The 25,262-nt window shown below is 40.6% G+C and overlaps 1 protein-coding gene across 1 annotated transcript in view; it reads left to right on the forward strand.

The window, feature by feature from the left end:
* The window catches only part of STK32A (serine/threonine kinase 32A), a 97,262-nt gene that overhangs the window by 26,619 nt on the left and 45,381 nt on the right, over window positions 1-25,262 (forward strand). Inside the window, exon 2 of the mRNA XM_047102272.1 lies at window positions 4,411-4,584. Coding sequence (XP_046958228.1) covers window positions 4,411-4,584 — 174 coding nt within the window. The remainder of the gene's footprint in view (window positions 1-4,410; window positions 4,585-25,262) is intronic.

Consider the following 25,262-nt stretch of genomic DNA (forward strand, 5'->3'; position numbering starts at 1 on the left):
TTTTTGTGTTTTTAATTAATTCTTCCTTTGATGAATAAATCGCTATCTTTTTTTCTCCAAAACCTGAGAACTTTTAGAAGTGATAACTAATGTCAGGAATTCACTTCCCTTGCTTTTCTAGATAATGCTAGCAGAACTGACCCTTGCTCAGGTAGAGTCTGAATAGGGATTTGGCCTTAAGCAGCAGGTTTTCCTAGGGTCACATGTTTCAAACTTTTTTGACTGCAACCCCTAGAAAGAAATATATTTTTCATTACAACCCAGTAGATATACCCACAGAGATGCACATTATATTCACAAAAACAAAAGTTTCATAGACAATGTTTAGTCATCCATGTTAACAACATTTTTTTCCTATGCTTTACAGTCTACTTTATTTCTTCAAAAAAAGTGCTTGTTAGAACCCACAGAACTGATTTCACAACCCATTAATGGGTTATAAGCCACAATTTGAAAACCCCTGCATTGGAAATATTTTAGATCTCTTCCAAAGCTCAGATTCCAGTTTACCTCAAGATGGCTTCCATGAGACACCTTTAGGCATATGAGTGACTTCTTTGAACTTAATTGGTAACCATGCTAATTTCTAAAAATAGAACCTAGGGAATGTATATCAGACACACCCAAAACTTGTGTTTTAACCTTATCTCCTTCCTTTCTTCAGTTCATTTATTAACTTGTTATTTTTCTCTACAACTATTTATAGAGGGTACATTTCAGGCAGTGTCCAGGTACTAAGGAGTCAAGGATGAGTAAAAGCAGGACTGCATCCTGATGGCATTGTGGGAATGAAGACATTCATTTCAAAAGCATACAAGAAAATATTTTCAAATTATGCTAAATTCTGTGAACAAGAATATGGTATTGTATATAACAGGAGGACCTGATTTAATATGGAGTGTCAGAAATGTCTCTGCAAGAAGTGTCACTTGGGCTCAGGGTGAAAGATGAAGAGAAAAGAACTAGGCCAGTGACAACATCATGAAGATAGGCGCGAGCCACACAACATCACAGTCTTCTAAGGCTGAAGAGAGAATGAACTAGTAGGGGAGGAATGGAAGAGAAAGATCTAAAGAGAAGTCTGAAAAAGTAAACCAAGACAGACCATGCAGGATCCTACAGACCATGGAAAGAGGTGAAAGGGCTTTATGAGGTGGGATGATGCAAGACTCATGACATAAAAATAGAACTAGGGTGTAGAGAATGGATTGGGGAGGTCCAAGGTTGTACAGAGAGACCTAGGAAGAGCTATTGTAGTTGTCTGGGTCAAACATGATGGAACAGGGCTGACTAGGTGGTAGCCTTCTGCTACATATTCCAGTGTAGTGCCCTGCACTTATTCCAGTGAGTGCCCTGCAAGGCATTTCACATTCATTGGGACCAGACTTAATAATTTTGGAGCTGTCGGCTAAGAAATGAAAGTCATAAAAATGCAACAGCGAGTCTCTGTGATAAATGGGCAAGGCATAAGAAAGCTCTCACTCTTTTATTAATAAATACCAGACTACGATATGAACTTGCATATTCTAGTTATCACCAAACTGTATCATTCCCACCTATTTTCCTGGATATGGTTCTGGAAAATCAAATACTTATCTTCCCTTTCTCTGAGAGTTTTTAAGATCTGTCTGAAGGGCTTCAGATCTCATATGCTGCAGGAGAAACATGATTTTTAAAAAAAATTTTTTAACATTTTTATTCTTGAGAGAGAGAGAGAGCGCACGCGCGAGTGGGAGAGAGGCAGAGAGGGAAGGAGACACAGAATCCGAAGCAGGCTCCAGGCTCTGAGCTGTCAGCACAGAGCCCGACGCGGGGCTTGAACTCACGAACTGTGAGATCATGACCTGAGCCGAAGTCGGAGGCTTGACCGACTGAGCCACCCAGGCACCCCAAGAAAGATGATTTTTAACAGCCAAACTGACTCCATGATTAAATAAATTTGTATTCATACTGGACAAAGGAAGCATGTTGCCTCTTGCCTGGGCTTCTTCTTTCTGTGATTAATAATCCCTTGCACAGTAGAACACTGTTACTAACTCGCCATGCCTGGCACCTTTATCAGTCTGTTCTTGAAATAAAAATAACTCAAGTCTCCGTAAAAGCAGTTTGTTCATCAGGGCGAATTTAATAATATCATCGCCCCTACTTAGAGTTAAGCAGAGTGATGGGAGAGGAGTCCTTAGGTATGTCGCTCGGTTTCTCACCTCCACCTGCCTCCCATGGGGAGCCGAACAGTCAACAGCTGACCTGTGTGCTAGCCTGTCCATATAGGCTGTTTCCCTTGGCATCTAGTTATGTTTATGGCTAGTGCTCTCTTCTCCTTTTTTTGATACCCAGGCCTCGCCCATCTTACCACCCCTACCCCACTTGTCTCCTAACCCAACAGACTTGCTCATATCCCATGAGGGATCATCATTTCTGTTTCATTAACTGAGAGCAGCCCAAGGTGCAACAGGTCCCAGGCACGATTAGATGTTAATTAGCACATCGTTACTTACTGGAAGACCTATAAAACACAACAAATACAATGTGTAGTAGTGCAGTGGGAAGCAGTGTGAACCAGATGGCAGGGATCCAGGCATCTTTTCTGGTGCTCATTAAACCTACAGCAGGGATGACCAGCAAGTCATGACACTGAGGTAAACAATATCATTTCCAAAAGACAATATGAAAAAGTATTCGTTGTCAGATTTTTACAAAGCACTTCCTGTGTTTCTGTCTAAACTCCCTCCCCAAGGGCTTAATTTCTGTCATCTTCCTTGTGAATCAGTCTTTGGTGGTAAACAAAATTTTGTTCATTGGACCAGTAAGCATGAGGGACTTTTAGTCTCCATTAGAATTGTTACTGCCTCAGATTAATGCTTCATTGAGTTTCTCTTGTTTCTTTTCCTTGCACGTTCCCTCCTTCTTTAGCACAATGATCATTATGTTATGAAGAATAAAAAATACTAAGTACGGTTCTTCAAGTGATTGATATTCTACATTTCTTTCCTAAGCAAAGAATTTGTCACTAGGAATTAGTCCGCATCCCTGGGCACTGCTAGCAGGCACTTCTTTGATTCAAATAAAACTTGGAAATGTGATCTCAGTGACATTATGTCAAAAGAAACATGTCAAAACAGTGCTGATACAGAGAGCTTTATTGTGCCTAGAAACCATGTCTGTGCTTTGAAGGAAACAAAACAAATCATAGCAGCAGGAACGCATTTTTACAAGAGGCTCTTTGCAAACAGCAGAGGCCGGTCCCCCTCTCCTGTGTCTCATTTCCTCTTTCGAACTCTCCACCCCATGCTCTTTCAAGTGTGAAGTCCATGCCTGATTCTATGTCCTGCTTAAAACTCTTCAATGTCATCCTGACGCCTACAGCCTCATTTACAGGCACCTGTCATGGGATCTGCCCGGTGTGTTCCTCTCTAGGCTCAAGCTGCCCCATCATACCTGCTGTTAAAGCAAACCCAAACTATTTTCTTTTCCCCACTCACACTGTTTCTTTCCCATGCCTGTGCTTAATATGGGCTATTTTTCTCTGTCAAATTTTACTTTTGGACCCGGAGAATTCTTCACCTCTACCATGTATTATTAGGTGTTTGACATTGTGCAAATTACTGGGCCTTGATTTCCTCATCTGTAAAATAGGAGCTTAGGACCAACATTTTGGGGGCCATTTTGGGGGTGCCACTTGTAGAAGCATTTTGGGGGTGCCACTTGTAGAAGGCTTCAGCACCTGCCCCGGGGAAGTGACTTAATGGAGACATCAGTGGCACTGGCTTTATTTTGTGGTTATTACTGTCACCATCCTTCAAAATTTGACTCAGATCTTACTTCTGCTGAGAAGCTTTCCCTTACCTCCCCATCCCAAAGACTGAGTGAATTACTTCCTTGTACCATGCATTTACTTTTTTATTGCCCTTTTATATCTTTTTCTTATCATTAATGTGGTACATGATTTGTTATAATGTTGCTGGGTAATGAAGTTGATCGTGTGGAAAAATGGGAATGAGAATGGTTCCAGGACACCTTGTAATTCATATTTTATGGACCTACTGCAATAGTGTGGTTAGGATCTGATTGTTACTGGTAAATGGATGAGTGGAGTTTTCTTTACTTCCTGGGCTTTATAGCTTTGTAAGCTAATAGTTACTGAGTGCTTACTATATGTCAGGCAGGAGACATTAAATGTTATATTTGTTCCTTACTATGATCAATGTGGTAGATATTGTTATTATTCCCCTTTTTACATGTGGAAACTGAAGGTCTAGGGTCACAGAGCTAGCGATAGACCATCTGCTCCCAGAGCTTGAACTCTTCGGTCAAGAACACTCTGTTCTGACCTATGAGGTGTGATTTGCCTCTGGGCCTCTTTAGCGTGTAAATGTATTCGATACACTTTCATTTCTAATTCTATTCCAGGTACTCCTTCCAAGATGAGGAGGACATGTTCATGGTAGTGGACCTCTTGCTGGGCGGGGACCTGCGTTATCACCTGCAGCAGAATGTCCGCTTCCAGGAAGACACCGTGAAGCTCTTCATCTGTGAGCTGGCCATGGCCCTGGACTACCTGCAGAGCCAGCGCATCATCCACAGGTCAGTTGGGTCCAAGGGGACAGCCTTGAATGTACTGAATGTGCAGGAGAGAATGCACAACCTGGTGCATCAACAAAGTCCTTGTTGAACATGACAGGTAACCCTCACTGAACTCCTGTAACAGTCCCTTGAGGTAGGTTTATTGTCCCCATTTTGAAGGTTAAAAAAAAAATGAGCACATTGAGCTTAATTCACTCAAGGTCACAGTTAGTAAATAATAATACCAGAATCAATGAATATTGGCATTAGACAAAAGGTGACATATAGGGATGTATCTCCTTCATTTGGGGAATCTGTGCTAAGTGAAAACAAGCAAATAACACAAGTTGCTATAAACTCAAACAGACAATGGACAGAAAAGGGTAATGCTTTATATTTGTAAAGATATTGGTAGCTTGGTTTATTCGTTTCAAGTTTTTATTTGAATTCTACTTAGTTAACATATAGTGTAATATTGGTCTCAGGAATAGAATTTAGTGATGTAAAGACATTGGTAGTTTTCATGATGATTTCTTATATAGTATCTTACTTGATCTCTATAATAACTTGTGATAAGTGATCAGAGCAGTTGGACCACATTCAATATGAGAAAACCATGATGTAGAGATATTAAGTTGTCATCTGGTTTATATATGAGAATTTTTTATTAAGTTTTTAATTTTAATTCCTAGATAACATACAGTGGTATATTAGCTTCAGGTGTACAGTATAGTGATTCAAGGCTTCCATACATTACTCCATGTTCATCATCGTAAGTGCACTCCTTAATCCCCTTTACCTATTTCACCCATTCCCCGCCCCCCACACACACACACTTCCCCTCAGATAACCGTCAGTTGGTTCTCTATAGTTAAGAGTCTGTTTCTTGGTTTGTCTGTCTGTCTGTCCCTCTCTCCCTCCCTCCCTTTTTTCCCCTTTGTTGTTTTGTTTCTTAAATTCCACATACAAGAGAGATCATATGGTATTTGTCTTTCTCTGACTGACTTATTTCACTTAGCGTTATACTCTCTACCTCCATCCATTTCACAGTACTAGAAGTCCTAGCCACAGCAATCAGACAACAAAAAGAAATAAAAGGAATCCAAATTGGTAAGGAAGAAGTAAAACTTTCACTATTTGAATTTTCTTTTTTTTTTTTGAACGTTTATTTATTTTTGGGACAGAGAGAGACAGAGCATGAATGGGGGAGGGGCAGAGAGAGAGGGAGACACAGAATCAGAAACAGGCTCCAGGCTCTGAGCCATCAGCCCAGAGCCTGACGCGGGGCTCGAACTCACAGACCACGAGATCGTGACCTGGCTGAAGTCGGACGCTTAACCAACTGCGCCACCCAGGCGCCCCCTGAAGATGACATGATACTATATATGTAAAACCCTAAAGATTCTACCAAAAAAACTAATAGAACTGATAAATTAATTCAGTCAAGTCGCAGGATACAAAATCAATGTACAGAAATCTGTTGCATTTTATACACCAATAATGAAGAAGCAGAAAGTGAGATTAAGAAAATAATCCCATTTACAAATACAAACAAAAACAATACAACAGGACAATAAAATATCTAGAAATAAACTTAATCAAAGAGGTGAAAGACCTGTACTCTGAAAACTATAAAACAATGATGAAAGAAATTTAAGATTACCCAAAGAAACGGAAAGACATTCCACGCTCATGGGTTGGAAGAACAAATATTGTTAAAATGTCTATGCTACCCAAAGCAATCTACACATTATGTGCAATCCCTATCAAAATACCAACAGCATTTTTCACAGAGCTACAACAAACAGTCCTAAAATTTGTATGGAACCAAATAGCCAAGAGACCCTGAATAACCAAAGCAATCTTGAAAAAAGGAAAACAAAACTTGAACTAACACAATTCCAGACTTCAAGTTCGAATAGAAAGCTGTAATAATCAAAACAGTATGGTACTGGCATAAAAATAGACACGAAGATCACTGGAACTGAATGGAAAACCCAGCAATAAACCCACAATTATATCATCAATTATTTATGAGAATTTTGAACCTAAACACAATCAATGCAACTTCAATTTATAGATGACTTAGTATATGCCAGGCACTACTGAGTACTGTCATGTATTATCTTATTAAATTCTGAGAACTCAGGGAAGATACCAAATTTCATCACAGTATCTCCACTATACAGATGAGAAAACTGTGGCTCAAAGATTTGCCAAGGACACACCAGTGACAAATGGCACTGCCGGGATTTAAACCTTGGTCTCTGAACCCCAAGTCAGAGCTCTGTCTGCTCTACCAACTTGCATTAATTACACATGTGATGTGTACACACATCAGACACACATTAATACACACATGTGTTAAGTACACATCATTAAGTGAAAAATCAACACGTTACCGCCACTGTCTTATTTCTAATCTCTGGTGAATTTGCTAAGTTTTTAAGTAGGATTATGTCTTTACAATTTAGCAGAACTTTGGCTAGATAAAATACTGGCCAACCACTAAATTGACGTTTATCTAAAATTTATGTGGATTAGTGCAGAGCCTGGGGATTAAGATGTATCATCATAATTTATACATTCTCTATGCAGGCACTATGGAACAGTCTGTGTGTGTGTGTGTGTGTGTGTGTGTGTGTGTGTGTGTGTGTGTGTGTGGCTTTGGCCCTGTATACTTAGACAGCCATTGTTTAATTTCCTGTCTTTCTGAGGACCTATTTGTGCTGGAAATGGGCTCTTCAGGGAACAGATAAACACAAAGCAGGCCAGTTAATCATGTAGGATCTTGGAAGTAAATGAACACACCTGGTGTTTTGTCAGTAACTGGGAACCCTGTTCATAAGCAGACTTTCTCCCATACTGACTTTCTGGTCCCTCAGTTCTTTCGGAGGAGAAAATTTTCATATTTGTAGTCTAAAGTGTCCCTCGCAGAGAATTTATGCTCATTCAGAACTGGGTGAGCAGACCCAGAATTTCCAACTCACAATCTGCTTGGGGTGCTGACATTCTAGATCTCAGGAAGGAGACAGGTACTATGGGAGCCAGCATGGCTATGAGCACCTTTTAACTTTTTTCTTCCCCTGTTTGAATCTGGGTTCTGTGCCTTCTTTCTCTGGGCTTCATTTTCTGTCATCACAAGTCAAGATTCTTGGAGCATTTTTGCCCTATGCTTAAAAAAGTGTTCCAAAAGAAATCCAGGAGAAAAACAAACCAGAAATGTCAAAATTATATGTAATCCCAAACATTGCTATTTTTCACTTCTCTCCCTTGCTCTTTATTGCTCCCATCATCATTTTACTACTTAAATAGAAACCAAGAATTAACTTTCTGCCTTTTGCCCTTTACACACACACACACACACACACACACACACACGCACACACACACACACACACACAATTATTCCTTCATGCCTGTCCTGAGAAGAGCCTCTTAGTACTGAAGTGTCCCCTCACCATGGTAAACGAATGCAAGGCAAACACAGTGACATTTTGAACACTATATTAAAATGACATCCTCTTAGGGGCAGAAAATAATCCAGGTGTATTTCCATTGCCTGTAAGGCTCCACCCCAGCTCCCGTGTGTTATATTTTATAGGTACCCGTAGCATTTTGTACCTCTCCTGAGGAGCTGTGACATTTTTTTTATGTATAATTAATGAATATCTGCGGCTCTACTACACTGTAAACTTCATGAGCTAGGCCATGTGTGTTTTGCTTTTCATTGTATAACCAGCATGCAGCAAAAATAGAAGGGAATGAACACTGCCAAGACCACACAAATGATTGACTAAAAGCCAGGTTTGTGAATAACAAAGACAAAATTAAAATACAAGGTATTAAAGCCAAAAATTTCAGACCTACCTTAGTCGTCACATGGGGTATCCATATCATTTGTCATCCAAACCAGGGTACTCCTGAGAATAAAAGGAGTCATTATTAATAATTATGCTTGAGCAACAGGCAAAATCCATAAATGTTCTGGGAAAAAATTAGGACATACATCAACACCATTAAGGCTTTTCAAGACAGTAGTGACCAAATAAACATGTTAATTATGAGAGTGCTCTAATAACCGTGGCTTTCTGCCTCCAGAGTACCAAATATCAAGTTGAAATGTTGTCAAGTGGCTTGAAAAACATTTGTCTGTAACAACGAAAGACCGAGAAACAGTGTTCCTTTGTCTAAGGCGTTAAAAGGATCATAATGATGGCACTCTGAGGCAAGGGCTCATGGGGCAGAGTTAAAAGCGTGAAAGCAACATAGAAGAAGAGAAGGCTTGTGAGCACTTCAATTCTCTTTTTAAAATCTTCCTTTAAAAGAATCCATAAAATTTACACTGGATTTGATGGAATCTAAGATCACAAGGCAAAACATCTTTCGGCTACTTAGAAAATTGTTTATAAGACCCATCCTGAATTCCGAGTTATTACAGTGTGGATGAAGGAAACGATATCAATGAAATTCAGTAGATTCCTAAGACAAGGAAACCCCATCTGCATATATAAAATATGTGACTTCCTAATTTCAGACTGGAACCATCATTTTGTTTCTGGACATGGTAGATGATTAGAATTATCCACAGCAGTCAGCAACTATGTGTGGAAGAGTAGCAGTGGGCTGCCATTTACTTAGGGGTTCCTGGGGACCAGGTGGTCTGCAGAACACATGTTGTGAATTATTTTCCTTCATCTGCTCACAACCAGGAGGCTGAGGATGTCATTGTCCCCATTTTACAGCCAAGGAGACTGTGGTTTAGGAAGACAGACGAAGTAACTTTCCCAAAGTCATATGGCTAGCAAGTGTAGGTAGGCATCATTGAAGGAAATGCAGAGGTCTTAACCATTCTCCATACTGCTGATGGTAAGCATGATTGTGGCTCTGAGTAGAGCATGGTACAAGGTGAGGCATGGCCGCTGCCTTTAAGTCTACACTCTGGCTGCATGGGTCAAGATGGGACACAGGGAACCAAATGACGAGAGAACAGCATACAACTAGAAGCTAAAATGTGTGAGAAAGACTGAAGTACTTCAGACGAGATGATGTTTTGGGTTACAGAACAATGTTTGTTTGTTTAAATAAACATTTATTTTTGAGAGAGAGAGAGAAAGAGAGAGAGCATGAGTGCATGAGAGGGGGAGGGGCAGAGAGAGGGGGACAGAGGATCTGAAGCAGGCTCTGCATTGACAGCTGAGAGCCCCACACGGGGCTCAAACTCACAAACCACGAGATTATGACCTGAGCCGAAGCTGGATGCTCAACCAACCTAGCCACTGGGGCGCCCTCAAAACAATATTTTTTGAGAGTTCAGAGGATTTTAAAGGGATTTTAATGACCAAAGCAGAAAGAAGAGTCCAGTCCACATAAGTGGAACTGTACTGTGCTGAATAAAAGCACTCTTATCTCCCTGATTTACATAGCATGGTCTCTGTTTTTAATTTTTTCTTCATGTTGACTTTACTGCCAGCAATGTCTAGTTTATTTTTTTTAATACCATTAATCCTGTTTCTTTCATAAATTCCCAGAGAGACATAAAGGGGGTTTTGTTGTATTTTGTGGATTTTTTTAAATCCACAGACATTACTTTTTTGTAGTTTCCTAAGTATGTATAATACTTAGCTACTTGTCCTCAATTTTAGAAACTTTCTTTTCTGCAGTTGTTGCAAAAGACACCTATTGCACAATAACCATTAATTTTGAATTGTGTAATTAGATAATTTTCTTATTAGCAAGAAGTCAAACGTTTTCCATGAGGATAGCTTGAAAATCAGCATTAGTTTCCAAATATGGTCAGTTTCTAGTTCAGTATTCTCCCTAACTTACATTAAATCAGTGAATGAAGATTTTAAAATGTAGACACAGTGATTATTTGCTTTTATTAAGAAACCATGGAAAATAAAACTCATTACATTCCTTCCTATGAAGATAGTACCATTTGATTTGTTGATTGCCACAGTCTCTCCAACGAATAATGTGATGGAAAGTAATTATTAGGGTCCAAAGACAAATTTGTGTTCACTCCCTGGTCAGATGTTAAAGACAACTCAAATACAAATACACACTAATAAAGTGAATTGTACAGGAAAATTCAAGAATAAGTCATCGTGGATCCAAATACCATTTGTGAGGGAATATTTGATTGTTTTTTCCTCTTTGTAAAAATTATCCCACCCAGTCTAATCAAGTTCTATATATATTCCCTACTTTCTGAATCCTATAGGAATGCAATAAAACTCTAATTAGGCAATTTGTATAGATAGCTACAAAAGGGCAAAGAGTTGCAAACATTTCATCTCTGATTACAGATATATTGAAGTAGGAATAAAAGAAGGGTCAACTTCCAATTCAGTCAGGATGTTGGCAGAATTCATTTCCTTGTGGCTGCAGGACTCATGGTAGCTTGTTTCTTCAAATTCAGTGAGGAGAGCAAAACTCTAGAGTGAGTCTGCTAGAAAGGCAGAGCACATAACACTGAATGACCATTACATAATAGAACACAATCACAGGACTGACATCTCATCATCTTTGCTACATAACGTTGGTTAGAAGCAAGCCATACAACCAGCCCACACTCAGGGGCTGGGGATGATACAAGACGTAAACACCAGGAAGTGGGGATCATGGGAATCACAATAAAGCCCGTCCACCCTACTTCCTCTAAAGAAGTTGTACTGCACCAGATTCTGACACCAATTTCTTCTATGACCTTAAACATAGCCCCAAACTTCCTTGTCAAGGAAGATGTGGGGAGGTTTGACTAAATGATCAGGAATGGTCCCTTCATACCTAAGGGTCTAGGATGATTTTCCTCTTAGCCCTGGTAGGATGCTCTTCAACGTGTGATCTCATTGTTTCTTTGCTCTCTACCACACACTCATTTATCCCCAAGAAGGCGGCATGACCAAAATGCACTGTCAAAAGAGCCTGTGACAATGAAGAGTGATAAACAGCTACTAGCATACTCATCAATTAAGGTCTTATTTGCAGTTGAGTTGTGAACCAAAAGTATTTGTCTTAACCAAGGTCTTTAGTTTGTTACTGGCAGAGCTTTCTTGGCTGAGATTTCCCCTTTTTGTCTGACTCACACACACTGTACTATCTTGGAAGTTACATTTTATTTTCTTAAGATGATAGTGCATAGGAAAAAAAAAACTAAGATCTTTCTGAAGCTAATCATTTTAGTCAATGATCACTGAGTGACAGATGAATGAACTTGCCAACTTAGTGACATCCCCAGCTTTCTGAAACCTATGGGAGTGACTCAACTAGAGAGATGTTTTTTTAATTTCAAAAGGTGCCTACTCCTTTCTGTTCACTGACAGTTTTTAACCATTTAATGTGTACTACAAAGTACATGTATCATCTTCTTAATGACTTATGAAGAGCTGTCATTTATTGTTCACATACCACTGGCCACCATGATAATAAGCATTTTATATACTTGGTCTAATTGGATAGTCAACGGTGCTATGAAGGAGTTGAATAACTTGCCTAATATCATATAGTTAGTGTACTAAGGCCAGATTCAAAAGTAGGACTATGTGATCCAAAGACCTTGCTCTTAATGTAGGCTCCTTTATTTTCACTCATATGAAAATAGTAGGATACCCTCAAGATCAGATGAGCTATTTACTGCTATTTACCCAATAGCAACAAACATTGGTTTTGATACACATTTTTAGTTGGTATGGGTTATGGGTTAAGTTGTATCTCCCGCAGAAAGATATGTTGAAATCCTAAATCTGAGTACCTCCAGAGGTGACCTTATTAGGAAATAGAGTACAGAGGTAATCAAGTAACATTGAGTTCTTTAGGGTGTCCCTCGTCCAATGTAAGTGGTGTTCTTATCAAAAAAGGAAATCTGGGCAGAGAGGGAAGATAATGTGAAGGACAGGGAGAACACCATGTCAAGATAGGGAACTGGAGTGGTGCATCTGGAAGCCAAGAAAGGCCCAAGACTGCCAATAACAGCAAACCAATAGAAGCTATGGAGAAGCAAGGAAGGATTCTCACCTACAGGTGTCAGATGAGCTTGGGCCTGGTAACACCTTGATTTTGAACTTGTATTCTCCAGAACTTGAGACAATATATTTCTGGTGTTTTTTGTTAAGCCACTCAGTTTGTGGTACTTTGTTGTAGCAGCCTTAGCAAACTAAGTATGTTTTTATAGTTTTCTTAGCTGCTCAAATTTCAGTCTTCGCATGTAGCAGGTACTTCTCAGAACAGCTTCTATCCTCATTCTTGATAAACTGCTTCAACTATATAATGGGATTGGGGCACCTGGGTGGCTCAGTCCATTCAGAGTCTGACTTGATTTCGGCTAAGGCCATAAACCCAGGGTCATGGGATTGAGCATAGAACCGGCTTAAGATTCTCTTTTGCTCTCCCTCTGCCCCTCTCCTTCACTCACATGCTTGCTCTCTCTCTAAACAGACACATACACACACGCACACGGGATTGAAGACAAGATAAAAGAAACTTATTAAAATTGCTTGTGAAATTAGGGTAACCCAAGAGAATATTCAGTAAGTCAAATCCATTAGCTTTGGTATATTGTAAATTATTTTATGTTGCCCAGAGACTATCTGTGGCTTTCTTATAACGTTTCTCTGGCCCAAGGTGTTTTGTTTTGCTTTTTAAGCTTCTATAAGGGATGGTAAATCTTTTCCTTTTTTTTTTTTTTTGAGAGAGAGAGAGAGTGCACATGGGCGTGCAGGCAGTGTAGAGGCAGAGGGAGAGACAGAATCTTCAGCAGGCTCCACATTGAGCATGGAGCCTGACACAGGGCTTGATCTCACAAGCATGAGATCATGACCTGACTCTCAAGAGTCAGACACTTAAATGACTGAGCCATCCAGGCACCCTTAAATCTTTTTCAATTTGTCAAAGTAGTATGTCCAGTATGAGAAAATTACAAGTCGAAAAAATGATTGCTTAACTGAATACTTTTATATGTTGCCCCTGATATTGGCTTTCTTTTCAGTGTATTGATATTTGCTGTTGCACTCCCTCTCTGACCTCCCCGACTCATGCTATCTCTCTCTCTCTCTCAAAAATAAATAAACATTAAAAAAATTTTTAAAAGGGGCACCTGGGTGGCTCAGTCAGTTAAGCATCTGACTTCAGCTTGGGTCATGATCTCATGGTTCATGAGTTCGAGCTCCATGTCAGGCTCTGTGCTGACGGTACAGAGCCCAGAGTCTGCTTCAGATTCAGTGTCTCCCTCTCTCTTTTCCCCTATCCCACTCATGCTCTGTCTCTCTCTCTCTCTCTCTCTCTCTGTCTCTCTCTCTCTGTCTCTCTCAAAAATAAACATTAAAAACTATATGTGTGTGTGTATGTATGTGTGTGTGTGTGTATATATATATATATATATGTATATATATATATACATATATATATATATTTGATGTTGCAGTGGGAGCACAGATTTTCGTTTCAGTTGGCCATTTTGTGTGGAATGGTTAAGAAAATGCCTTTTTTTTTTGTTTTGGTGTATCTTCTCTTCAGTAGACCATAAGCCTTGCAAATGTTCTCTTTTTCTAACTCTCACAGCAGAAGGGCCACTTGAGTCTCAAAAACAAAACGGCAGTGAAGTAATGAGGGTATTAGGTTGATATGTTCTACTCAGCACCTGCTCCCGAGCTAACAAATAATGAATGAGCATGAATAACACATTGCAAAAACAGGAGAATCTGCCTTCTTTGTATTAGGCATCAGGCAATTTCAAAAGAGCTTTGTAACTAACCTTCTCACATAAGACCACCCATTTGTGAAAACCCACGTGAAAAAGGCAGAGAACCGCTCATTTACAGGTTAACATTTAACTAGCCTGAACTGTGCTTTTAATAATTTCTATAAGGTTAAGAGTTTCATTAATATGCAACCTGTGACTTGGTCCAAATTAAATTTTACTTTGCTTACACACATGTTGGTGCAAAGCGTTCTGGAAGCTTTCATCATTTAACACATAGTATCGATCACTTATCTGTATGCCAGGCACATAGCTCTTGAATAGAGCTTTGAAAATAAAAATATATATTTTTTGTTCTCCTAGAGCTCAGGGTTTAGTTGAGGAGACAAAGAGCAAGGAACCAAATACGTAAATAATCATGTTAGTTACAGATTGCCTTTAGTGCAATGGGAAATGAACCATGGATCTAAGAGAGTACACCTTCGGGGTAGAGGCTGCCTTATGCATTAGCATGGTGCTCAAAAAAGACTAGTCCACAGGTGGCCTCTGAACCCATACTTGCAGGAAAAGCAGCTCTAAGGTGGAAATCTGTTCTGTCCTGGAGCGGAACAGTGGTCGTTGTGACTGGAACAGGTGAGAAAAGGGGAGAGAGGTTCAAGAAGCAAGAAGACAGGTGAGCCAAGGCCCGATCAGCTCAGCATGTTCAAGAAAACACCATAGCTCACTGTTACTTCTTATTTGTACTTTAGAGAAAATACAAAGCCAGTGAGGCAGGAGGACATATTTGAATTTGTTATCAGTTTGGAGATACGAGTACAGCATTCACAGTGAGTGGTAAGAAAATCGGGATGGAAATGGTAAAGAATGGGATACACTAACTATTCTAGATATTAGGGAAGAAAGAGCCTGCAGATTAGGAGTCCAAGTTGCTCACTCTGTAGATAATGGATTGGCATACTTTTTCTGAGATTTTTTCTAATTTGTAAAATAGCTTGAATCATGTCATGTATAATACGGCCAGAAAAATATGAAAAGCTCCTATTATAGTGCTTGGGAAAACAGAAGTGGCTAATGAAGGGAAGCCAGACTGTTTTCCAGACAGATGTACAACAACTCAAGGCCAAACCATAGGATATTAGAGGCGAAGGTTAGCTTAGAAATGAAGTCCTACCTCCACGCAAAGGCAGCTACTTTTCTGCAACGTCCCCAACAAGAAACTGTCTTCCTAGCCAGAAATGGGATTTGGTCCCATTTCAGAAATGGGATACTCGCTGCTACATAAAGTAGTTCGTTTCATGTTTAGACACACCTGATTATCAAAAACTTCTTCCTTCTATTGATTGACAGCCTCGTGATTCTGCTGCTGCCCATGGGAGCTTTAAGGCCTTAAGTCAGACAGGGCTTCTGTTTAGTTATCACTTGCTGGTACTGCAATACTGGTCCTTTATCGTGGCCTCCAAGATTCTTACTGGTCAGTGGCCTGTTCTGATTAGCCAATGTTTGTTCCTTGTGAAGTATTTCAAATATTCACCTCTGTTGTCAGGTAACCTGAACTGGAGTCCTGACTCTTCTCATAATAGCAGCTTAGTCAGCTCTCTGTGCTTCTGGGGGTCCCATCTATGAAACAGGGATAATAATTGTGCCCACGTGACAAGGTTGTTTGAGGATAATACAGGATAAAGCACTTGAAGGGCTTATCCTGGTTTCTCATGTGCTGCATTACATGAAATCTAGCATCATCAGTATGTCCTGCTGGTTTGGTGATAGTTGAAAACAACTATTCATCAGCTCAACATCACTTTCCGACCATCTAGTCCTTCCTACCCTGGACGTTTCCTAATCATTTGCTCAATGTTTTCTGACGGTTGAATAATCACTATGTGCAGACTAATGTTCTTGGTGCTTACGTGCCTCATCTCATTAAATTTCCACAGCAACCCTACAGAATTGTTACTGTTCTCGATTTACAGATTCAGGCATCTGAGCCTCAGAAGTCTGTTTATAATCTTTTACTGAAGAAGCTAAAGTTTTTCTGAAGGCCCTTACGGTAGTATCTGTATTAGGTCTCATTGACCATACTGGCTCCTCCCCAAATTAAGGGAAGCTGTGACAGGGGAACTAGATTCTCATGATTTATTTATGCCAATCATCCCTCTACCTGGGACTGGGTGTGTTACTGCCAAATTGGGGTTCGATTATCAAGGAAGAAGATGGGACAAATTTCATTATCTCCTATAGCTAGGCAGCGTGGCAGGGTAGAAAAGAGCAGAGATGTTGGCACCAGGTGGCCTGGGCCTAAATTCTAGCTTGGTCATGTATGACTGTGGCCAGAGAGGATATTTTCAGCTCTGGAGCTGAAATGGAGCAAATTGCTTTTTGCCTCGAAATGAATATTCCTTTACTTTATTTAACTTAAACACAAACGGGGGCCTGGGTGGCTCAGTCCATTAAGCATCCTACTTTGGCTCAGGTCATGATCTCACAGTTTGTGGGTCTGAGCCCCATGCTAGGCTCTGTACTGATAGCTCAGAGCCTGGAGCCTGCTTCAGATTCTGTGTCTCCCTCTCTGTCCCTCCCCTGCTCATGATATGTCTCTCTCAGAAGTAAATAAAAGCATTAAAAAAGAAAAAACCCTTCATGACAGTTACGATCAATAGATGAACACTTTTTGGTCTCTCTTACTTTGGTACACTTTTTCCCTTCCTCTTACTAGTACATTTCTTTCCCTAAAATCTCTTTGGATTAAGGCAAAGACCCAGGAGACCCAAGTTCAGGCCAGCCACTATAGTTGGGGGATTTGATTCAGGTCCTTAACACTGTGTCCTAGCTTACCTGGTTGTAGAATGGGTAAATATGACCCAGGTTTCTATCTGTGTGAATCAAATTGAATAATGGCAGTGAATGAGCATTGACTAATGCTAAGCAGCAAGGCAAGAATCCTTGTCATTAAACATTCTGCCTGTGAGGACTGCAAGTTGGCTAAAAATCTCCAGTGAGTGGGATGGTATACTTGTCAAACAGGAGGATCTGTACTGTTGAGTCTGTACCATCAGGATAAGCGTGATTCACCTTCCTAGAACAACAGATTTACTCCACAGTAAGACATGAAGAACTTTACTTTTACATTAAAAGAGGTATGGGTAACTTCTAGAGTAGGGTGGAAATGATAAATGATTTTCAAATATACAATAGAAACTATGAAAAAAAATTAAACTTGCTGCAGGCTAATTTGAGCCACATGACAGACCCCCAGGTATAGGAGGACATTCTCTCTCCTTAGGAGGAGTAAAATATAAACATTTGAGATATAAACCAAGATTGCACGTCACAGTCTCTGGTCATACCCCAGCTCTAGCATATAATCTTGGGCAAGTAATTTAAACTCTCTGAGCTACCCCTTCTTCATCTGCAAAAATGGGTGTAATATCTAAGTTAGGGGGCTGTTGTGAGCAATAAAAGATATTCTGTCTAGGGACACCTGACTGGCTCAATTGGTTAAGCCTCTGATCTCGGTTCAGGTCATGATCTCGCGGTTCATGAGCTTGAGCCCCGTGTCTGGCTCTACGCTGACAGCTCAGAGCCTGGAACCTGCTTTGGATTCTGTGTCTCCCTCTCTCTTTGCCCCTCCCCACTTGCTCTCTCTTTCTCTCTCTCTCTCAAAAATAAATAAACTTTAAAAAAATTTTTTTAAAAGATACGTTGTCTATCAAGTTGCTGCCGCAGCATGGACAATAAATGGCAGCTAGAACCATTCTATTACTCATGGGAAGTAGAGCAGTTTGACAAATTTTATTTTCAACTCTTCTCAAACACCCTCTTCAAAGGCCCTCCTTTTCAACAGCACAGACACTTGTAATTAAAGAGTTGGCCTCATGCTCGGAACCTATTTGCCCTCCTAGTTAAAATAACCGAGTGAGCAATAGTGGAAAAACCATGAAATTTAAATGCAATCTCTGCCATTTATGAGCTGTATGACTGTAGGTAAGTCAGGGAGCTGGCTTTTAGGGAACCTCTGTGAGAAGCTTGGGTGGCTCACAGAAGGTCAGGGCTCAAAGGTTTTTGAAAGGTCAGGTGGGAAGGTTAGTTCCTCTGCTGCACTACACCCTTGCTATATTGCTGCCAAACACTTATCCAGCCTCCGTGACAATATCCACATCACAGTTTAAGATTTCGTGATAGTTCACGCCAACTTTGGAAGTGTCTGACTATTAAGAAGTTCTTTCTGAGAGGCTGGCTTAAGTGCTTATTTGTAACTCCCTCAACTGGTCTCTAGTGAAGAACTGTCATCTTTTTTCACCAAAGGGTCCATTAACATCTGATCCCTACTGCCCTTCCCCATTACCAGAGAAACCTATCTTCCTTGGGTGAATGCCTTGACAAGTCAGTTAGGTTGTGGGGATTGGAGAAGAGTCAGATGCTGGGATGGGGGTCTAGTGCTCTAGCTTGTGTTGTGCTAAGTGGACATATAAGCTAAATTGTTACGGACAACGGAGAAGTTCAGCAGTCATGGGAGAAGACACCTGAGAGAAGAAAGATATGGTGAGTGTACTATTATCCTGAACGGCACTTTGAGAAAACAAACACAAATTCAAAAAGGGATCCTGTATCACATTTTTATGGATGGTAAAATCACTGCCCTCAGCTCCTGATTAATATATAATAGCATTATATATTAATGAAATGAATAAATGAACAGCGGTGCTATCTATGAAAAACCAGCACACCCAAAATGAATATGCAAACAATGTATATGTACATACACATATGTTTATTATTACAAAATATATTTGTAACTCATATTCCCTCGAACAAACTGTGGGAAATGCTGGAGTTGAACAAAAACAAAAAAAAAGCAGGCAGAAAGTTGCTAAAGAATAAATCTTAAAAATGCTCATCATAGTAAGAAAACAAACAAACCACTGTAACTATGTGCGGTGATGGATACTAACTAGACTTATTGTGGTGATCATTTCACAATATATCTAAGTATAGAATCATTATGTTATATACCTAAAACTAATATAATGTTGTATGTCAATTATATCTCAATTTAAAAATGAAACTTAAATTTTTTTAATGTTTATTTTTGAGAGAGGGAGAGGGAGAGACAGAGCATGGGGGGGGGGGGGGCAGAGAGAGAGGGAGACACAGAATCTGAAGCAGGCTCCAGGCTCTGAGCTGTCAGCACAGAGCCCAACACGGGGCTCGAAGTCACAAACTGCGAGATCATGACCTGAGCCAAAGTCTGACACTCAACCGACTAAGCCACCCTGGTGCCCCTAAAAAACATGAAATTTAAATTAAAATAAAATAGAATCCACCAGTTAGTAAGAAAGAAATGGAGGATGTACCTGGCCCACAATCTCATTCCAGCACTCTTCACTTCTGCCGCCTCTTCTAAACTACATGTTTCTGCTTACAATCATCCCTTACATCCTTCTATCCCCATCTCGTTTCTTAACATAGGTCTGTTTATGTGATCAATAGGCTTTGTGTGATGTCTTAAATAATATATTATAGAATCGTATGTATAATATTTTTTCCCACTCAAGAACTTAGAGAGGACTCAATCTAAGAGCTCATTATGTAACAAAGAATGAAACCCGAAGTGTAGACCTGTCAGAAAGCCATGGTCACTGAAGGGGTTGATTGTGGTTTGGATACACTGATTTTCTTGCTCCCTGTTCTCACAATACCCCATATAGGATTGCAGGGTGAACAACTTGATTCCAGGGTAGGTGCAGTGAAGGGATGTAATTAGCCTATTAAGCTCTACTAATGTCTTGTAAAGTCATTCAAGTGAGAACAGAAGATCTATCAGTTCCGCCTTGGACCCTGCCACAGGGAGCATTGTATTTCTACATTACTATTTATAGTTCCCACAGTAGGCATCAGCTGATTCAGCCTTTTCTATTTCATCAAATCAAGACACAAAGAAGAATTTCTACAGAATGTGTGTGTCCCTAGACCTGAATTTTATCACCCCAAAATTCTGTAGCTCCTCTCTGAAATCATGGACTCTGCAGAAATCACTTCTTTCTTCTCTTTACTGTAATATACAAAAATGATCATTGTATTTATGATGCATCAGGCATAGAGAAAGGGGGCTTTTTTCTCTTATTCTTTAAAAAATACTTACTTATTTTGAGAGAGAGAGAACACAAGCAGGGGAGAGACAGAGAGGAGAGAGAAATCCCTACTTGGAGCTAGATCCCACAAACCGTGGTATCATGACCGGAGCCAAAATCAAGAAGGGGATGCTTAACCAACTGAGCCACCCAGCCACCCATCCTCTCTCTCTTCTTAAGGGGAAAAGAGATGTATGGTTTATTATTCCAGAAGTTTGAGAAGGCAAGGGACTTGTTATGACCAATATTTACTTAAGCCCTTGCTTTCTTTTGAGCACTTTTATGTGCCTGGGAGCTATAGCATTGAACAATACAGAAAAGATATCCTTTCCCAGAGAACTTGCATTCCAATGGAGGTAGAAAAACCATAAATAAATAAGAAAACAGCACTGTGCTGAACATAAGATGGAGGTGAAGAGATAAGGACGGAGGGAAGGCTACTGTAGATTGAGTGGTCAGGCAAGAACCTTGGAGGAGACGATGTTTTGCCAGAGATCTGAAATGACAGGAAGCGCCAAGCCAAGTGAAGGTCTAGGAGAACAGGACTGCAGGCAGAGGGGGCCATCTGTGCAAAGGAGACCAGGCCAGACCAGTGCAGCTGGAGCATGGTGTGTGGCAGGGAGAGGATGCTATTACGTGTAGCTCAGGGCTGTGCGGGGCTAGAACACGTAAAGGGCATATATGCCAGAGGTAAATGGTTTGGATTTTATTCCATGGAGGTTGGGAGCCAGAGAATGTTGTGCAGGGAACATGTGTGTAATGAAAAACACCACTCTGGGTGCTATGTGGTTAGTGGATCGTCAGGAGACAAGAGGAGAAGCAAGAAGAAGGTACTGCTGCAATGCTTCAACTGACAGATGATGATGGTGGCAGTGGAAATGGGAATGATAATATTTATTTATTTAAGTTTATTGTCCACAAAAAATACATCAAGTAAAAACTATCATTTTAACTATTTTCAAGTGACAGAGTACATTCACCTCTAGAACTTCCTCATCATCCCAAACCGAAACTCCATATGCATTCAACATAAGTTAACATTTATGTTCTCTTCACCCCAGCCCTTGGTAACCACCGTTGTCTTTTCCGTCTCTGTCAATTGGACTATTCTAAGTACCTCACGTAAGTGGAATCATACCATGTTTCTTCTTATGTGTCTGGCATATTTCACTTAGCATATAATGTCTTCAAGGTTCATCTGTGTTGTAGCATGATCAGAATTTCATTCCTTTTTAAAGCTGAACTCCACTGTATGTATACACCACATTTTGTTAATCCATTCCCCCATAGATGGATATTTGGTTTGTTTCTACATCTTGACCACTGTGAATAGTGCTGCTATAAACACAGATATACAATTATCTGTTCAAGTCTGCTTTTCAATTCTTTGGGGTATATACCCATAGAAAGAGAACTGTGGGATCATATGTTAGATTCCAGGTTTAATTGTTTAAGGAACCACCATACTGTTTTCAATCATTCCATTTCAAAGGTACAGTTATCAAGAGTTGTTGAAGGACTGGCGTTATGAGTTAAAAAAAGAAAAGAATTAAGAGTGATATCAAGGTATTCAGTTTTACAATGGGAGAATTATGGACTAGGTACTAGGGTAAGGAATTCTGGAATAAGAGGGTTTGGGTGGTTATGTGGTACGTGCGTAAATATCAGAGGTTCTCTTTAAAACATGTTATATTTATCATGGCTCTTAGACATACAGATGGAAACATCAAGCAGCAAGTTTGGTACATTATTAATCCAGAATTCCAGGGTCAGTGATGGATGTCAGATATGTATAGTATATATATTTTATTTATATATATAATATATATTTATTATATTTTATTAATATAAATATATTTATATATAAAAACATATATATATTTAAGATTTTTCTTGTTTCTTGAGATAGGCCTGGATTGCAATGTATTTTCCTCTCAGGACTGCCTTCGCTGCGTCCCAAAGCGTTTGGATTGTTGTATTTTCATTTTTGTTTGTTTCCATATATTTTTTAATTTCTTCTCTAATTGCCTGGTTGACCCACTCATTCGTGAGTAGGGTGTTCTTTAACCTCCATGCTTTTGGAGGTTTTCCAGACTTTTTCCTGTGGTTGATTTCAAGCTTCATAGCATTGTGGTCTGAAAGTATGCATGGTATGATTTCAATTCTTGTAAACTTATGAAGGGCTGTTTTGTGACCCAGTATATGATCTATCTTGGAGAATGTTCCATGTGCACTGGAGAAGAAAGTATATTCTGTTTCTTTGGGATGCAGAGTTCTAAATATATCTGTCAAGTCCATCTGATCCAATGTCTCATTCAGGGCCCTTGTTTCTTTATTGACCGTGTGTCTAGATGATCTATCCATTTCTGTAAGTGGGGTGTTAAAGTCCCCTGCAATTACCACATTCTTATCGATAAGGTTGCTTATGTTTATGAGTAATTGTTTTATATATTTGGGGGCTCCAGTATTCGGCGCATAGACGTTTATAATTGTTAGCTCTTCCTGATGGATAGACCCTGTAACTATTATATAATGTCCTTCTTCATCTCTTGTTACAGCCTTTAATTTAAAGTCTAGTTTGTCTGATATAAGTATGGCTACTCCTGCTTTCTTTTGGCTTCCAGTAGCATGATAAATAGTTCTCCATCCCCTTACTCTCAATCTAAAGGTGTCTTCAGGTCTAAAATGAGTCTCTTGTAGACAGCAAATAGATGGGTCTTGTTTTTTTATCCATTCTGATACCCTATGTCTTTTGGTTGGCGCATTTAATCCATTTACATTCAGTGTTATTATAGAAAGATACGGGTTTAGAGTCATTGTGATGTCTGTATGTTTTATGCTTGTAGTGATGTCTCTGGTACTTTGTCTCACAGGGTCCCCCTTAGGATCTCTTGTAGGGCTGGTTTAGTGGTGACAAATTCCTTCAGTTTTTGTTTGTTTGGGAAGACCTTTATCTCTCCTTCTATTCTAAATGACAGACTTGCTGGATAAAGGATTCTCGGCTGCATATTTTTTCTGTCTAGCACACTGAAAATCTCGTGCCAATTCTTTCTGGCCTGCCAAGTTTCAAAAGAGAGATCAGTCACGAGTCTTATAGGTCTCCCTTTATATGTGAGGGCACGTTTACCCCTTGCTGCTTTCAGAATTTTCTCTTTATCCTTGTATTTTGCCAGTTTCACTATGATATGTCGTGCAGAAGATCGATTCAACTTACGTCTGAAGGGAGTTCTCTGTGCCTCTTGGATTTCAATGCCTTCTTCCTTCCCCAGTTCAGGGAAGTTCTCAGCTATTATTTCTTCAAGTACCCCTTCAGCACCTTTCCCTCTCTCTTCCTCCTCTGGGATACCAATTATGCGTATATTATTTCTTTTTAGTGTATCACTTAGTTCTCTAATTTTCCCCTCATACTCCTGGATTTTTTTATCTCTCTTTTTCTCAGCTTCCTCTTTTTCCATAACTTTATCTTCTAGTTCACCTATTCTCTCCTCTGCCTCTTCCATCCGAGACGTGGTGGTTTGCATTTTGTTTTGCATTTCATTTAAAGCGTTTTTCAGCTCCTCGTGACTGTTCCTTAGTCCCTTGATCTCTGTAGCAAGAGATTCTCTGCTGTCCTCTATACTGTTTTCAAGCCCAGCGATTCATTTTATGACTATTATTCTAAATTCACTTTCTGTTATATTATTTAAATCCTTTTTGATCAGCTCATTAGCTGTTGTTATTTCCTGGAGATTCTTCTGAGGGGAATTCTTCCACTTGGTCATTTTGGATAGTCCCTGGTGTGGTGAGGACCTGCAGGGCACTTCCCCTGTGCTGTGGTGTATAACTGGAGCTGGTGGGCAGAGGCGCAGTCAAACCTGATGTCTGCCCCCAGCCCACTGCTGGGGCCACAGTCAGACTGGTGTGTGCCTTCTCTTCCCCTCTCCTAGGGGCGGGATTCACTGTGGGGTGGTGTGGCCTGTCTGCACTACTTGCACACTGCCAGGCTTGTGATGCTGGGGATCTGGCATATTAGCTGGGGTGGGTAGGCAAGGTGTACGGCAGCAGGAGGGGCAGGCTTAGCTTGCTTCTCCTTAGGTGATCCACTTCAGGAGGGGCCCTGGGGCCGTGGGAGGGAGTCAGATCCGCTGCCGGAGGTTTGGCTCCGCAGAAGCACAGAGTTGGGTGTTTGCTCGGAGCGAGCAATTTCCCTGGCAGGAACCGGTTCCCTTTGGGATTTTGGCTGGGGGATGGGCGGGGGAGGTGGCGCTGGTGAGCGCCTTTGTTCCCCACCAAACTGAGCTCTGTCGTCCGGGGGCTCAGCAGCTCTCCCTCCCTTTGTCCTCCAGCCTTCCCGCTTTCCGAGCAGAGCTGTTAACTTATGACCTCCCAGACGCTAAGTCGCGCTTGCTGTCGGAACACAGTCCGTCAGGCCCCTCCGCTTTTGCAAGCCAGACTCAGGGACTCTGCTTGGCCGGCGAGCCGCCCCTCCACCCCGGCTCCCTCCCGCCAGTCCGTGGAGTGTGCACCGCCTCGCCGCCCTTCCTACCCTCTTCCGTGGGCCTCTCGTCTGCGCTTGGCTCCAGCGACTCCGTTCTGCTAATCCTCTGGCGGTTTTCTGGGTTATTTAGGCAGGTGTAGGTGGAATCTAAGTGATCAGCAGGACGCGCGGTGAGCCCAGCGTCCTCCTACACCGCCATCTTCCCTCCAAAAAACATATATATATTTAAAATCACAGGACTAAATGAAATCATTTAAGTGCAAAGTAGGTTTATGTATGACTGAGCTTTGGGCAATCTCAGCATTTAGAGGTGGAACCAAGAAGATACCAGCAAACAAGACTGAGGAGGAATCTCTGTGGCAAAAGGAAAACCAGGAGAAAGGGGATTTTTGCA

Source organism: Lynx rufus, unplaced genomic scaffold (assembly GCF_022079265.1).
Source record: "Lynx rufus isolate CCGP_SWC_20201006 ecotype Redwood Valley unplaced genomic scaffold, mLynRuf1.p SCAF_1, whole genome shotgun sequence".
NCBI classification, from domain to species: domain Eukaryota; kingdom Metazoa; phylum Chordata; class Mammalia; order Carnivora; family Felidae; genus Lynx; species Lynx rufus.